Source organism: Culex pipiens, chromosome 3 (assembly GCF_016801865.2).
Source record: "Culex pipiens pallens isolate TS chromosome 3, TS_CPP_V2, whole genome shotgun sequence".
NCBI classification, from domain to species: domain Eukaryota; kingdom Metazoa; phylum Arthropoda; class Insecta; order Diptera; family Culicidae; genus Culex; species Culex pipiens.
This window is the reverse complement of record NC_068939.1, coordinates 172,754,340-172,770,629: the sequence shown is the minus strand read 5'-3', so window position 1 is coordinate 172,770,629 and position 16,290 is coordinate 172,754,340. Positions and strand designations below refer to the sequence as shown.

The following is a 16,290-nucleotide window of genomic DNA, read 5'->3' as shown; positions in this document are numbered from 1 at the left end:
TTTTCGAAGAATTTTATAAATCCAGTTAAATTAAATTGTCAAAATTATTTTTAATTATTTCAGAATTTTGCAAGGAATTTTATAAATCCGGTGAATATGTTTTTTTTTAAATAAATTTAATTAAAATGTCAAGTGTCCACTGGTTTCCTGATCCAAATTATATAGAACAGGTTCCCATTAGCCATTTGGCAACATTTCGGAAACTGATATTAAATAAATTCATATGTTTTACAGGAATCTTATAAATCCAGTAACTATGTTTAAAAAAAAAATAATTATAATGTCAAAGAAATTTTAAATAAATTCTGATTTTAAAACAGGAATCTTATAAATCCAGTTTTTTTTTTTAATAAATTTAATTAAAATGTCAAGTGTCATCTGGTTTCCTTATCCGGATAATTTAAAACAGGTTCCCATTTGCCACATTTATAAATCTGATTTTAAATAAATTCAGATTCATTTTAAGGAATCCTGAAAATTTCTTAACTAAAATATTTGACAATATTTTAACAACATTTAAAACAGGTTCCGGTAGGCCACTCGGCCAAATTTCTGATCTGATTTGTTTTCCAGGAATCTTGAATTTTGTCCACTGGTTCCCTGATCCGGAATGTAAAAACATGGTCCGGTTAGCCATTTGGCTACATGTCTGAATCTGATTTTGATGAAGTTTAGATTAATTTAAAAAAAAATAAACTTATTTTTTTATTTTAAATAAAATTGTCATGTGTCCACTGGTTCCATGATCCGGAACAGTTAGAATAGATTCCCGATGGCCACATTTCTGATTCTGGCTATAAATAAAATCAGATTTTTTTTTCAAGGAATTTTGAAATTCTGGTAACTAAAACAACTTTTTAATAAATTCAATAAAAATGTCATGTGACCAATGTTTCCCGGATCCGGGACAGTCAGAACAGGTTCCCATTGGCCCCTTGGCCATATTTTGGGATTCTGAAAATATAGAGTAGCAAAAAATGCTTCAACACCACATTTGTTTTTCTAAATTGTCTGACACATAGGAATTTTGAAAAAAACTGCTTAAATGTTTTCTAGTTTCCGGATCCGGATTGGCCAGAACCGGTTCTCAATGGCCACATTTTCGATTAAACACCTTCGGATATGCTTGGACAAACCATTTTTTGAGTTTGTATTGATTGTTTGAAGCAATAGTATGTTTTATTCGCATAAAGAGCAACAAATTTAAAAATTTTGAAGATTTCGCACAATTTTGGCCAATAATCCGGATTTCCACCGGAACCGGTTACGGTAACCGACCAACGGGACCATATTTTGGGTTTTTCTAACAATTTTCCGTCCAATGACACCAGAAGCATCTAAAAAGACCTAATAGAACTTAAGTTACAGTGAAAACAAAATAAAAAATATTTTTTCGACGGGGGGTGATTCATATGCAAAACTTCTGCATTGAATATCTCGAGCTAGGGTAACAATTAAGACATGGGCCAGGTTGCATTGTGTTCAGGAAGCCGATCCCTCGGGGAGTTTTTTGAATCGTCCTGCTAATAACAAAAAAAAATTTTTTGTTACGCTGTGTTATGCTCTGTGCCTTCCTTTTCCGCTTCTCCTGTCTGACATCCGGTGTGTGTGTGTGCCTAATAATCACCCAAAACAGGAAGCGGAAAAAAAATGTCAAAGCAAAGCCTTTTTCCTTAGAAAAGTAGAAACTTATCACTGTGCCGAAATCATGAAAACCCATTAATTATTATTCTGATAAATGGGTGAGCTCGTGGAATGTCTCTTATCGGAACATGAACCTTGAAGGAGGTTTCCACCGCCAAGCCAAGTCATATGCTATCGACATTTTTGTGGGGGGGAACCATAACGTGAAGCCTATTTTCAGGCGCATATTCCATACATAAAACATCGCGTCTAGGTTATTTTTAATTTCAGCAATACAAAAAGCTTCGGGCTAGGAGGTGAAAAATCGATTTACCTTTTCCAATCGTGTTTTAGTGTTGTCGCCGCGATTCGCGAAAATTGCACACGTTTTCCTTTAAACTCACAATACCACACACCGGAAGCCCACTTTCGGAAACCAGAATTTGGCACTGGAAACGGAAAATCCTTATTTTACACACGCTTAAACGAGCCCAATCAAACTAAATTTGCACAGCAGCAGCACACTAACAACTCTTGTCTAGAATAGTGACTAATGTTTGTTTACACCACGCACTTGGAAAAATCGCTCAACTTTATTTAGCTCTCGAATCACTCTTTCTCTCTCTCTGACTCTCTGAATTTTCACGGGTCGGTGGCGCCCTTCGTCGGCTGGGGTGGAAAACCTCTTATCAAAGGCCGCCGCACGGCGTGGATGTTGTTTTTGTAAACAAAGCCCACGTTGGACGGGTGGGTGGTTTGGGCGCGGAATTTGAACTGTCGAATGAGGCACACCTTCTTTCGGGAGAGTCGGAGGTACAACTTTTTTAATTCAATTATTGCTTTATGGATGTTTTTGAATAACCTAGACTCAAGGTGGTTATAAAACACCGAAAAAGCAAAAAAATAAAATTTTGTTTAATGACCCTTTTCAAAGAAAAACTCTGGAAATGTTTTAAAGACATTTCTGAATCGTCTTTTTCATGCGAACTTTTCAGTTCAATTACACTCAAAAGAATTTCTCCTGAAATTCTTAAGTTCTTAAATTCTTCAACAATGATAATAATAATAATGAATAATTATTCTTTAATTCTGTTAATTCTCAAATCAAATTCTTGAATGTTCAAATGCCGTTAGGATTTCGGACAATAGAGTACCTTTTAGTAGTTTATCTGTATTTAAATTTTCAAATCCCTAGATTTTTGAATTTTTGGATGTTTAATTTGTTATGACTTCAACATTATCAAACCATAAATTTTTTATTTCTGAATTTTTTAACGTTTCCACTGCCTTTAATTTTTTTTTAATTTTATCACATAATTTTTGTCATTTGTTAATTTTTTATGTTTGAATTTGTAATATTTTTATTTTTGAATATTTGTGTTTTAAATTTCTATTTTTTTTATTTTCAGATTTGATTTTTTTTTGAGTCCTGGAGTTTTTTTTTAAATGGTTCAATAAACCAAATTTCCAGTTTTTGCCTTTTGGGTGTTTTTGAAACCGCCTTGAGTCAGGGGTGTTAAAAAACACTTAAAAAGCAAAAACTGAAAATTTTGTTTATTGGACCTTTTCAAAAAAGTCTCCAGAGTTGCTGATTTTTAAAATTTTGGATATGAATATTTTGATTCTCTACACTGAAAGAAACCAGCATAGCAAACTCAAGTGTTTTTTTCACGTGAGTGTCTCAAAAGATCAACACGATACTTTCACGTGTTTTTCCATTGGCCTTCACGTGTTTTACATTTCAAATGGATGTGAAAATAATTTGAAACCAGCTGATCGTTAGCGAGAAACCTTCCACTCTTTATTCACATGAAGTTCACTTCTAATTCAAATGAATTTCTCATCGATTTGCCCCATTAGACATTTCCTTTGATGTTGAAGTGAAAAACACGTTAGATTGGAATGGTTTTGGTTTTGAAATGCGTCGGACGAAAAAATCTTCATTAGTAAGATGGCCACGGATGATGGTGGTGGAAAATTTGCTTTTTGGATCGTTTCGGATAGAAATGATCGTTTAGCCAACAAATTTCCTTTTAATATTTTGAGCTGGTGGTACGTATAATTTAGAGAAAGAATTAATCTGTTTGAAATTAATGCGTTTTTATTTTTTCCAGAAGGTCAGGTTTTGTCTTCGGAATCTGCTCCAGATTCGGAACTGTTAGTCCTGAAAAAAGGTCTTTCGAGATGCATCATGGATATCCAGGGCGGGCTACGGATTCACCAGCTACCGGACCGAGCAGTACTTGGTCGTCTCGGTGCACTTTTGATCGGCCAGCTCAAACCCGTTCCCGAACGACCTGGTCGTTGTGATTCTCCGGTCCGGCAGTGCGTGCAAAAACTTCGTGGTAGATAATCGAAACTCGGTCGGAACCTGATCAAAATTCATCAACGCAGCGTAACCACGAGCGTAACAGTGAAGTGAAATTAGTGATTTTTGTACATGTTTTCAATTTTTTTTTTTATATGAATAAATTTTGATTATGATTCAAACCAAGAAATAAATTCATAAAAAAAGAAGCAACCTCTCATTTTTTTACACAAATGAAAACCATTGGAAATCTATTCGATTTATACTACAAAATCATTTAACATTAATAAGAAAAGCATTGCAAATTCATGTGCGTCGTCACGTGAAGTTAACGTGTTTTGCTTTTGAATTTACCGTGTCGCGCGATGAGATTTTTCGAAGTGATTTGCACATGACATTCACATGTGAAGTCGTATGGGGCGGATTCACGTGTGAAACATGTGATATAGCTGTGAGCCTTTCTTTCAGTGTAAATTTATGAATTAGGTTCTAAAATTTAGTTAAGATTACTTACTTAAATAGACACAACGATTAAGCTTCCGAAAACAATGACACCATGACACATTGTACGCAGCGATGGAATAATCATCATCAAAAGAAAATCTCTGGACGTTCATCAAGTAAAAAAAAATCCGAAAGGAGCATGGCTCTCCTTTCTCATGCACGAAAGATCGGTAAAATAATCTCAAAAATCATCATCTTGATTATTCGGTGGAATATCCAATTCACTACTACACTTCTCGGATTAGTTTTCAAAAAGCCGTAAGAGCCATTGGTAAACAAAGTCCTTTTTGCGTTGGTATTCGACCTACTTACTAAAAACCAATATCAAAAATACTCGAGATTGGTCATCTACACGTCCTTCAAGTGCCCCAAACTAAAAATAAATGAAATTTTGTTTCATTTTCGAGAAAAACGAAAATTAGTGTCAGGGGACACGGTGGCTCTTACGGCTTTTTGAAAACTCACCCGAGACTTGCAAGTGTAACGCCACACGTCGAAAAATGACCTATCACATTTTGTAGATGGGCAATGTGTGTAAACAAGGTGAAATAACTATTATTAAGTGGTGCTGACAAGGAAATTCAGAAAAAAATCATCAGCAGATTGATTTTCTTGGAGAATTTCGGGAGCGATTTTCTTTTGCGTGATTTGCCTCCTCTCTCTTTCGCGGGTGAAGAATGTTCGCAAGCGAAATTGTTTTTTTGCGATTATTCCATCCCTGATTGTACGTAAACAAGAAGTTTAAAATTAATTTTCAAAAATATGGATCGCAGTTTTTCTTGACAGAAAGTATCTTGCTTGACATCTCGTTCCAAGGGGACTATACTGCCCATGTTCGCATAAATGTCCCATATACAAAACCAGCATGCTGAGAAAAACGCATTTGAAGTTTGTCCCACACATAAGGCTACGTGCTGGGTTTACGCGAATAAAACTGGATTTCCTCCTGATTTCTAGAAAAAAATACTGGATGTTGTAGGCTTTTCTGAAAGAGCACACGATTTTGAACCAAAATGCATCAATTACTCAAAAGCGATGAAAATGCATATGGGACATTTATGCGATCAGGGGCAGTATAGTTGATTCGTCGCAATATGTCAAATTGTCGATTTATTTTTTGCATTAACATAAAAAAGTAATCATAGATCTCGTCATAGATGGTTTATTGGCATTTTTTTTATCGTTGTATGTTAAAATTGTTAAAAAACCCGGTAGATCGGGGTTCAAATCCCGGCTCGGACCAACACAACTGGTGATCTTTTCCCTTCTGGAATCGATTGCTTAGTAAAGGGAAGGTAGTGTATCGTCACAAACTGGACCTTATCACGACACCTTAGGGAGGCGACCTATGGAATGTTAACATTAACCTTAACATGTTAACATTAAGTTGAGAATGAAACTGCCACTGAATCCGCTTTGTAAATGCCGGCCCCGATACTCTTCAAGGGTGTTCCCCTCAGGAACTGGGAAAGATTTACTTACTTTTATGTTAAAATTTAATACAACATCACGACCCAATTATTAACTTTTTGACTATTTTTTTTGGCCAGAAATGATTATTGTTACTGCTTTATCCTCTGTGTGCTCTAAAATTCTAAGTGTAAATATGGGTATTCGGCGCCGTCGCTCCGTGCCATACTTTCATACACTTAGGAGCCCAGGGCGGCGAAGTCCTTGTAGATAAAAAGGAAGACACTAGTGGTTGGTGGTGGCCGACAGCTATAAAGTCAAGGGGGTTGACACATCAAATATTTTCATTCGAATCATTCTGTTCATTCCAGAATTATTCTGGAATGATGCTGGCATAAACATAATTATTCCGATTCTACTTAATTTTGTTTTCGCGTGTTAGCGATCTGTGTCTGTCACTTTCATGAAGGAAAAAGTAAACATAAACATTGAAAATTAAACTCGAACGATCCGTTCCGTTGTCGTTTGCGGCAAGCGGAGGCCCTTCCGGAGGTGTTTCCGCCTCATGTTCCAGAAGCAAGTTTGCCGGTGGAGGATTATGTTTGGAAACAAAATCCAGTGACGAGCAGGATCGAAGAGGTTGTCGCGGTCGCCACCTTGTAAAGGTCTGTCTCGTGGTGAACCGGTCCGTCGAGGACCTCCGTCGACACGTGATGGTCGTGTTGCGCGCATCATGCGGCTCGATCGGATTCCGCGTCCGGGAATGCATCAACAAACAGTACAACAGTGTACGCGATCAAATTCTTGCCGGTCTTGCCGTTGATCAGCGGGGGGGTTTCCTCGCCGGAGCCAGCGGGCGCATCTCCGTTTCGAAGTCCCGGAGTACAGCTACCTCGTGTCGCGGGTGGTCCTTGACGGATTGGTTCACCACGAGACGTCTTCCGCCGCGACCGTCTCCTGGTGGAGAAGAACGTCGTGATGGCTGCGATAGTGGCTGTTTATACCTCCTCCACCCAGCTCGTCACAAGCTTGTTGTTTACGTACTCTTCCACCGGCAAATTCCGCCAGGTCCACTCCAGGTGCCTGGTGCGCGTTGGAAGCGACCAATTTTCAGTTGCAGCCAAAACATTTTCATCCGCCCGCAGCAATGGTTTGACTTTTTTTTAGCAGGAAACGCTCCGGAACCGGCTCTGGAATGAGTATAATCATCGAACCGGCTATATAACAACGCGCAAAAGACTTCATGCGCACGATCCCGAGATGCGAGTGGTGCAGCTGCTTGAGAATGCGCTTGCGCTTGGACTTCCGGAACCACGACGTGTTCATCCAGACATCCTTCGAAATCGCAAAGACCAAATCAGCCGCTTCGGGTTTAGCGATCATCGCAGAAGATTCGTGCCAGCCTTCCTGGTGGTACTTGATGACCACTTGCAAAGTCCACTTCTCCGACGTATTCTTTCGGATCACGGCGTGCGTGACCAGGAAGTTGTGAATAAAAACATCGAGTTCGTCATCCGACGAGATTTCCAGGAGATCGTTGTTGATCAGAATGGTAACACAACCCTACAGTCGGCTAGCCGAGTGGACTGGGATGGCCTTGAGCGAGTCGAATATAAATGTCCGTTGAGTCCCCAGCTGGAACACATGCTCCAGAAATCGCTTCCGTAGGTTCCGCTCCAGCAACACCATCTACAACTTACAATGTCGATGCGGTTACGTCACCGAGTTGGTTAAAATTAAACCAACTCAATTTAATTAAACTTTATTTCACAATATCATCAAATTACATTACACTGTCCGCTATGTTGTGGCTCTTTCGTCAATCAGTAATCGTCAATCCCAGAAGGAACACCTCAAACACTGAACTCTGGAAAATCTTGATCAGCTGCTCCCGACGCCGCTTCAGTTCGATTCTTTTCAATTGCCATGATCATCCCCAGGTACGGACCGCGCACGGAAATCGCTCGGAAGTCCGCCGCGGACGATTTGTTGCTGGATGCTAGAACTCGTTGCTGGACAAAGAGTGCATTTCTCCGTGCCTCAGGTTTTTTTTAAGTACGCGGCGTTTCGGAGATCATGGAAGAGGGTTAAAGTTGGTTTGTAAGAATTATGTTGGGGTACATGGCATCGACGTCCAGACTCCAGATGGTCAGGCTGTAAATTTTTGCTTTCTTTCGGTGGTCATCGTCGGTGGCCCCCAACTGACCACTCCGAGTGCGCGCAGTATGGGACAGAAAATCTGTCGGTTATGTTAAACAGAACGACGAGAGCGGTGTGGCCCAACACGATGGCAGAATCAATCTCCACCGAAACGACCAGCACGTTGACCTCGCCATTGCGTAACTGGTCCACGAAGTTACTGTCTGAGGTGTTCAGTACCGGGATGTTCTTCGAGCTGAAGGTGCTGCCTAAGATGATGGCCTCGCGGATCGTTCAATCGCCAGACTCGCGCAGCGGCAGAATAATGGCCTTCATGATGACAGCCAGTTTGAATAAGGCTCACCGTTTGCTTTTCGGTGATTTTGTCCATGACGAACTCGGCCGGCATGCACGTCTTGACGCCGTTCCTAAAGGTTCCAAAAAAATACTTTAATTATTCCATTATTTGAACTCATATCTCACAAAAATATCCCACTTGTTTTGAAACATCTCCCGCTCATCTTTCTCGTTAATCTTCATTTCATCGAAAAAGGCCTGCCCGTCGGCATCAGCCTCCTCGCAAACTCCTCATCCGGCTCGTCCTAGGAATCTCCGCCACCACAGCTCAGTCGCTTCCTTCACTATCAACGGCCCAAACAAGTCCCTCAACAGGTTCAGCTCCGCTTCCAAGTCTGCTCTTGGATGCGCTGGCTCAACTTCCACCGGAATAACTAGCACGTTGGCCTCGCCGGTACGCAGCTGGTCCACGTAGATGCTGTCCAGGGAAATCAGAAATTGAAAGTTAGTTTTAAAAAATCCACTCAACAACCACTGAGCAATTTCAGTCTTATGGCCAACACCTGGATTGTGCAGCTCGGTCAGATTCAAGTGAAGGCCAATCCGGCCGTCGCTCTGGATGTCTCCGGCATCAATAATAATAGTACAGAACAACCGCCGGTTCTGTTGTCCTACCAGGTCCTACCCAATGCTGCAGAGCACCGCAACATGTTTTGGTTTGAAAAGATAAATATTATGACAGTTACACTCTTACCCGCACTTGATCATTTTTGCTAGAATCATCATCGTCATTCCGTTCATTCCAGAATTAACCCAGAATTATTCCAGAATGATCGAGTGTCAACCCCCTTGTATAAAGTCAACTTCGTTTTTTTTTATCCTCTGTTAAATTTTGTTTCCACCCTTTCATTTTTTGACAATACAAGATTCTGTATTTTTTTGTCGTTGTCCTTTTCTTGACTGTTCTGTCCGTGTGGATCAATCGGACCGCGCACTGGACTCACAATCGAGAGGTCGCCGGTTCGAATCCCACGGTGGGCGCTCTAAAATTCTTTGTGTAAATATGGGTATTCGGCGCCGTCGCTCCGTGCCATACTTTCATACACTTAGGAGCCCAAGGCGGCGAAGTCCTTGTAGTTAAAAAGGAAGACACTAGTGGTTGGTACTAGCAATGGTGGCCGACAGCTATAAAGTCAACTTCGTTTCTTGACTGTTTCTAGAGCGTTGTTTTTTTAAATATCTGGAGTTTATTTTATTTTATGAAATGGTCCAATAAACAAAATTTTTGGGTGTTTTTGAATACTCAACGCGGTTTTAAAAACACCCAAAAAGCAGAAATTGAAAATTTTCTTTATTGGACCCCTGAAAAAAAAACTCTAGATATGGCGTTCTTTCCGTAAATTTACATTGTGGCTGCTCTGGTTATTTACGACAACGTCTTTTAGAGTGAGCGGGATACACTGACTTTCAACGTTTAACAGTTTGGTCTTTGCTAGAGTTTTTTTTTTTTTGGTTTTGTAGAATGTACCATGAAATGGGCCAATTTTTGTTTTTATGTGTTTTTGAATCCACTTTTATTACTTTTAATCAGCTTTTATCCCTTTTATTATTTTCATGCTATTTTATTGCTAAACCAAATGTCATGTAAAATACACCAATATTAATTTGAAAAAAATGTTAGTTTTCCAAAAATGGAAAACTTGCAAAAAAAAGTTGTAATTGCATAGTGAAAGAAGGTGTTCCTCCAAGAATATTCTGGAACTGAGCATGATTTGACATATCGCGATATTTCGAGATCACTCTGTTGTTGAAGTTGTACACAAAAAGGCGTTTTCCAGTTAATTCGTTAAATTTTACAAAATTTCAAGAGAAATATAGTTTGTATAAGGGATTTCAGTATTACAAAGTGCAGAACAATGTCGCAGGCAAACATTGACAATGTAATTTGATGATTAGATGTGGAAAAAGCAATATAAATTTACCAAGTTTTAAACCCCATTTTCAGCTTCAACTCGACCTGGAGGAGCTCCGGAATCTGGCCGCACAGGCCAAACGATCCAAGGTCCAACAACTGCTGTCGATCGACATTCGCAAGCTGGAAACGGACCTGCTTGCGTGCAAACAAAAACAGGAAGCTTCCGCCACAACCACAAAACCTCCGGCACCGGTGGCCGGCGATTGCAAGCGGTACCGCGTGGAGCTGAAGGAGTATGCCTGGGATCAGAGTGACAAGTTTATCAAGATCTTCGTCACGGTGAAGGATGTCCAGCACGTGCCGGAGGAGAGCGTGAACGCGGAATTTACGGCCAATTCGTTCAACCTGCTGATCAACAACCTGAACAACAAGGACTTTACGTTCGTGGTGAATCACCTGCTGTTCCCGATCGACCCGGAGAAGAGCTACCGCAAGCTCAAGTCGGACATGGTGGCGATTTATCTGGCCAAGGCTTCGCAGGGTCAAAAGTGGGCTCACCTGACGGTCACGGCTAAGCGGCTGCAGGAGATCAAGGACGAACGGATTGCGCTGAAGGATGACTCGGCGGATCCGCAGGCCGGCCTGATGAAGGTGATGCAGCAGCTGTACGACTCCGGGGACTCGGAGACCAAGCGGATGATCAACAAGGCCTGGCATCAGTCGCAGAACAAGACGAACTTACTCGATGGTGGGGCCATGTCGGAATGAGGCTGGCCGGGGTTTAAGGGGAGATGAGCATTTAAATATTCAACTTAATCGCGAACTTAATTCCCAGCGTTGTAATTTACTGTACTGATTAAAAATATAACACTTTGTAAGCTGAACATTTTATTGACTTTTATTTCAATATCGTTTTCCAAGTTTGAACAAAGCAAAATCAATACCGAACCAACGACCCAATTTTGAGTAGTTCTACAATCTAAACCCAATTATGAGCAACCTTTCCTCAGCGTGTGAGCCATCCCTTGCGCTGTCAAAACAACGGTTACCAATCATTTACGTAATCTGTCAAAATACTGGTGCCAGGAAGAATCGTCGCACTTTTCAGCTCGGTGCTACGGAAAATCCGATTTTCTCACCCTTTTTGCGCCCCAAAGTCCGCGAATCCGAACGAAATGTCGGCCGTAAGGATTTTCTCCCTCGCCAGACACAGTGCGTACCCTCGTGTGAATCCAGTGGAACAAGTTTTAACTTCCTTTTTTCCCTCGTTCCAGCGAGCCGTGTCGCGTTCCGTGCGGCACCGACGACGTCCGCGATGACCACCCGCACGTACGCCTCGATCAAGCCGGAACAGTACTATTATGTAAACAACCAGGACCCGAGCATGGAGATGGCGGACATTACGGACCGCGCCGCCCAGACCATCTTCTGGACGGAGCTGTTCCGGGGAGCGGCCGTAACGTTGGCGCACATCTTCAAGGAGCCGGCCACCATCAACTACCCGTTCGAGAAGGGACCGCTGAGTCCACGCTTCCGGGGCGAGCACGCCCTCCGCCGGTATCCGTCCGGTGAGGAGCGCTGCATCGCGTGCAAACTGTGCGAGGCCATCTGTCCGGCGCAGGCCATCACGATCGAGGCGGAGGAGCGCACCGATGGAAGCCGCCGGACGACCCGGTACGACATCGACATGACCAAGTGCATCTACTGCGGATTTTGTCAGGTGAGTGTGGCGGAGCTTTTTTCGCCGGGTTCGTCCTTTCCGTGCAATCGGTCACACAATAAAAACACAGATAAAAAGATGTTAAGTTCTTTTTTACGACAAAGTGCAAGCTTTCGTAAAACTTCAAAATGTACCATTAAAAACCTTAATTAGTTTGACTTTTTCTAATAGCTTTAGCAAATTACTCTAGAATATTGATATTTTTAAAATCCCAATAACTTTTTTGTCAGCCTTAATTTTTTTTTCGGTTTGAACTTTTTAGACGATCGCAGTTTTTCTCATAAATGTTCGACTATTCTATTACATCATTTTAACACCGTCCACTTTTGTCCTATAAAGACAAGACGGTATTGTTTTTTGTCTCAATTTTGAATTTTGAAATTTCATTGTTTTGCCTTTATGGGAGTATATGGATGTTGGGAGCTGTTGCAAAAAGTCAAAATATCGATTTTTAATTGTAATTTATGAAGCTATGAGAAAAAGTCAGAGCGATCACGAATCTTTATTTGTAATATGTATTTGTTGTTTTATTGGATACGGCAACTTGTCAGTGTGGACTATATATCAAGTCAAGGAAGTAACTATCCGGAAAAATACATTTGATCCAAAGTAAACTAACAAATTGCACATTTCGTGCTTGCCATTTCATTGGGGCACATAACTTTTTTAGACAAGAGTATGTCCCTTTCACACCTTATGTAAACTGTCATTCGAGTGAAAGGGATACACTATTGTTTACAAAAGTTATGTGCCCTTTTGAAATGTTAGGCTCCATTTTGGAGTGCTTCAAATAACTTGAAAATCTCAAACTGTTCAGTTTTTGGCCTCTGATATCGGATTTCAGCAAAAAATAAGAAAAAGCTAGTGATATTTTACCTTTACTAATACCTTCACTCTTTACTAATAAACAATGAAAATTCAGTATGTTTTTTAGGAAAAGGCAAATTAAAGTGCTGGAGGTCGTGCGGCTGATAGGAACTGTTGCTAACTAACCCAAGAAATTGTTGTTTTTTCACGTGAAAGAGCAGTTAGTACCCATAGCTAATTTATAACCTTCAAACAGCTAAATGAATCAATGTTGAGAAAAAGTGTACTAGTGCTTTATGGCACAAGTAGATCAACTAAAGGAACAAAGTCACAACATAATGCTCGGTATTTAGTTTAGTTTTACGAATTTTCGCACCAAAATGAATCAGCATATGGCGGTTGTTCTCTTCTTGAAGGCACTGAAGGAATTGAGATCCAATATTCCAAACGTGTCTCAAAAATTATATAATTTTCTAAAGTAATCATTGGCTTCCTGGCTGACAATAATTGATTAATGGTGATTTTCATAACTTTGCAAGGAAAGGAAAATTTGTACCGAAAAGTATCAACACGTGGAGCGGACTATCCGTAATTTTAGCAAACGAAGCAAAATTTATATCGTTGAACTCAAAATCATGATAATGATGGAAGTCGTCACCTTCACAGTAATTTCATTTTCAAAATTTTACAATTGATTTTCTTATAGTGCACCTATCAAGAAGTAAGAGATTTTGGCGATTATCTCGGAGGCCTTTAGAATACGAGCGAATAACAGCTGCAGTGCAAAACTTAAACAAATCGATGCCTCTGTGCTCTCTTTTGTTCTAAGCTTGCTGGTATTTCTATCAAATTAGCATAAGAGAGCACATAGGCATCGAAATATTGGTTTATTTGTGTTCGTATCTTTGGAAAATAATCAACAACCTTCGTTACCATAGACAAATTATTAGAATTTTGAAAATGGAATGAAAGAAGTTAATGGTTTTTTTTAAATAACTGCAATAACAATAAAACTGCTACAAAATGTTATCCTAATAATTTCATAAGCATTCCACAACAAAATATAAGCGAAAAAATATTTAAATTCAACCCGAGTTTTAAAAAACTTCCCAAAAAAGTTTTACAAATGATTTAAATTTTAAAACGGATGTTACGAATTCAATTTTTAAATTTTAAAAACCAAACTAAAATGAGTTTGAAAAATAAATAAAAAATTATGTATTTCCCATTTTATTTATAATGTAAAGTAAGCACAGAGAAAGTGAAGAAAAGCGCCTAGAAATCGTTCCTCTCTTTGTTCTGCTGTTCGTTAAGCTGTTTCTTGACCCCTTTCCTTTCCCTTTTCTGCGTATTGGGCCCTAGGGAAAAAGGTCTTTGGGCGTATTGGGCCCTAGGGAAAAAGGTCTTTACAAATCATTTGAATATTGTTTTTTGAAGAAAAAAAATCTACTAGTCTCTACAAAGGATGCAAAACAAAGTTCTTTTCAATCATTTCAAGCAAAAAATAGTTTAAAAATAACTGCATAATTTTTTGGAACAAAATCAAAAATCAAATCAAATTATTCGCTCTACAGCATTGCCTTGGCGTTCTCGATTGCGAGATTCCTACTCGAAACTAGGTGTTCGAAGGCTTGATTGTTGAGGCAATTGGAACAAAATATGAATGTTTAATAAGCAAAGCTTAAAACATCATATCTAGAGTTTTTTTTTGAATAGGTCCTATAAACATATGAAAAACAATAGTTTATAGGTCCTTATCAAAAAAAAAAAAAACTCTGGATGTTGTTAATCACCAAAGTTTAGTCTGTGATAGCTCGTTTATCTTACAAATCAGGATTTTTGAATTGGTCCAAAACCCGGCATTTTTCTTCTGTAAAAATAATCTGTAATTCAAGCTGAACAATTAAAATGGGTCAAGAAGTGTAAACAAACAGTCTATCCTGCTCTTTTCTAATGTAAACATTAACTGACATGAGCAAAATGGATTGCTTGTTCACACTTCGTCTTTGGCCCAGCAATGATGCTTTGCTAGAAGTCTAGAATGTGTTACATAAAATCAGTCTACATGCATATTTGTAATATTGCCATACTTTTTTCATATGCAAAGCTGTTTGTTTACTAAACTTTCAACAAAAACTGCGTTTTCTGAATATTCTATCTCTAGTGACATTCGGCCTTTCGATCCGTTTTGTTTTCTGATCAAAAAATAATTTCTTTATTTATTTCTTGAATATTTTTTTTTCAGTTTTTGCTATTAGGTAGCATTAATGGGTAGGTATTAGGTATTAGGTAAGTATTTAAGGTGAAGCCGTTGATCATTTTCGAAGAAAATTGATCATCACTCTAAAATATTATGAATTAAATTCAATTTATCGAATTTCTACACCAAAATGAATCAGCATGTGCCGGTTGTTGCCTTCTTGAAGCCACTGAAGGAATTATTGATCTAATTCAAATGTGTTTCAAAATTTATATAATTTTGTGCTACAATCATTGACGTAATGATTAATGATGATTTCCATAACTTTACAAGGAATGGGATAATCGTTACTAAAAAATATCAACGCATGTACGGTACTATTCTGAACAACTTGTTGAAGGAATTTTGTCAAAATATTGATAGCAACGGACAATTTATATCTTTGAATGAAAAATCATGGCAATGATAAAAGTCTACACGTTAAACTTCTTCTAAATAATTTGGAGGAAGGAAAGAACAAACTCATTTCAAAATTCATTAATGTTTTAAAACTTATCGATTTTTAAGAATTTGAATGTAAATACATTTAATTTATTGATATATCATCTGGATGTGAAATGCAACATTATTAGGCATTATAAAATAACGACGAGAAAAAGTTCTTGAAATTTTTGGGGTATCTCTTCATGGTTTATATAATTCGAATGTTATAGTTCAATCTGAAAAGAGGGTTGAGTTTCTTTAAAAAAAAATCTATCAATTATGTTTCGTTGCTTGAATTGTTTTCCAGAAATACTTTAATTAATTGCGACAATTAATCATGATTTCATGAACTTTCCCCTAGTCTAATGTCATACTAAATTCTACCATCTTCTTTCCGCCCCGCAGGAAGCCTGTCCGGTCGACGCCATCGTCGAGGGGCCCAACTTTGAGTTCTCGACCGAGACGCACGAGGAGCTGCTGTACAACAAGGAGAAGCTGCTCAGCAACGGCGACAAGTGGGAGTCGGAGATCGCGTCCAACATTAACGCCGACTATCTGTACCGCTAAAGTTCGATTGCTGATGATGATGGAGCTGATTTATAGCAAAACAAATTGTAAAATTTCAAAAAATAAGAGTTATGGAGTGCGTGCTGGTTAGGCGACACTCCACTTGAAATAAATGTTTGCCTAACAGCGCGAACCGAAATTGATGTGTTTTTATGTAAGATGGACTTTCTTTTATTGCTTGTTCTTTCTTTTTTCGCAGTAAAATTATTTTCTACTTTTTCATGCAAATAAATGAAACCAGAAAACACGTCTTTCACTAAAGTCTGTGGTCGGCTACCAAAACACAATTTCTGTCTTGAAACTGGCAACCCTGTTTG

General features: G+C 39.1%; 3 protein-coding genes across 3 annotated transcripts in view; 2 read left to right on the top strand and 1 right to left on the bottom strand.

Annotated features, from left to right (window-relative positions):
• The window catches only part of LOC120424079 (dual specificity protein phosphatase MPK-4), a 30,860-nt gene extending 28,538 nt beyond the window's left edge, over positions 1 to 2,322 (bottom strand). The window contains exon 1 of the mRNA XM_039588096.2: positions 1,958 to 2,322. The gene's annotated coding sequence lies outside the window, so the exon portion shown is untranslated. The remainder of the gene's footprint in view (positions 1 to 1,957) is intronic.
• Positions 2,323 to 10,061: 7,739 nt separating this feature from the next.
• LOC120423847 (calcyclin-binding protein) lies at positions 10,062 to 11,080 on the top strand. Its single transcript, XM_039587797.2, has 2 exons — positions 10,062 to 10,221; positions 10,287 to 11,080. The coding sequence occupies exons 1-2, from the start codon at positions 10,198 to 10,200 to the stop codon at positions 10,962 to 10,964; spliced, it is 702 nt and encodes a 233-aa protein (XP_039443731.1). The 5' UTR covers positions 10,062 to 10,197; the 3' UTR covers positions 10,965 to 11,080.
• Positions 11,081 to 11,213: 133 nt separating this feature from the next.
• Positions 11,214 to 16,112, top strand: LOC120423855 (NADH-ubiquinone oxidoreductase subunit 8). The gene is made up of 3 exons (XM_039587809.2): positions 11,214 to 11,408; positions 11,471 to 11,916; positions 15,812 to 16,112. Exons 1-3 carry the CDS (start codon positions 11,372 to 11,374, stop codon positions 15,971 to 15,973), a joined length of 645 nt encoding a protein of 214 aa, XP_039443743.1. The 5' UTR covers positions 11,214 to 11,371; the 3' UTR covers positions 15,974 to 16,112.
• Positions 16,113 to 16,290: the final 178 nt, after the last annotated feature.

Excerpts from the sequence above, each read along its gene's own strand:
- LOC120423847 (XM_039587797.2), top strand. The coding sequence starts at position 10,198 with ATGTCGCAGGCAAACATTGACAAT. Across the intron at positions 10,222-10,286 it reads CGCAGGCAAACATTGACAAT|CTTCAACTCGACCTGGAGGA; the intron begins GTAATTTGATGA and ends CCCCATTTTCAG.
- LOC120423855 (XM_039587809.2), top strand. The coding sequence starts at position 11,372 with ATGTCGGCCGTAAGGATTTTCTCCCTCGCCAGACACA. Across the intron at positions 11,409-11,470 it reads TTTCTCCCTCGCCAGACACA|CGAGCCGTGTCGCGTTCCGT; the intron begins GTGCGTACCCTC and ends CCCTCGTTCCAG. Across the intron at positions 11,917-15,811 it reads TCTACTGCGGATTTTGTCAG|GAAGCCTGTCCGGTCGACGC; the intron begins GTGAGTGTGGCG and ends TCCGCCCCGCAG.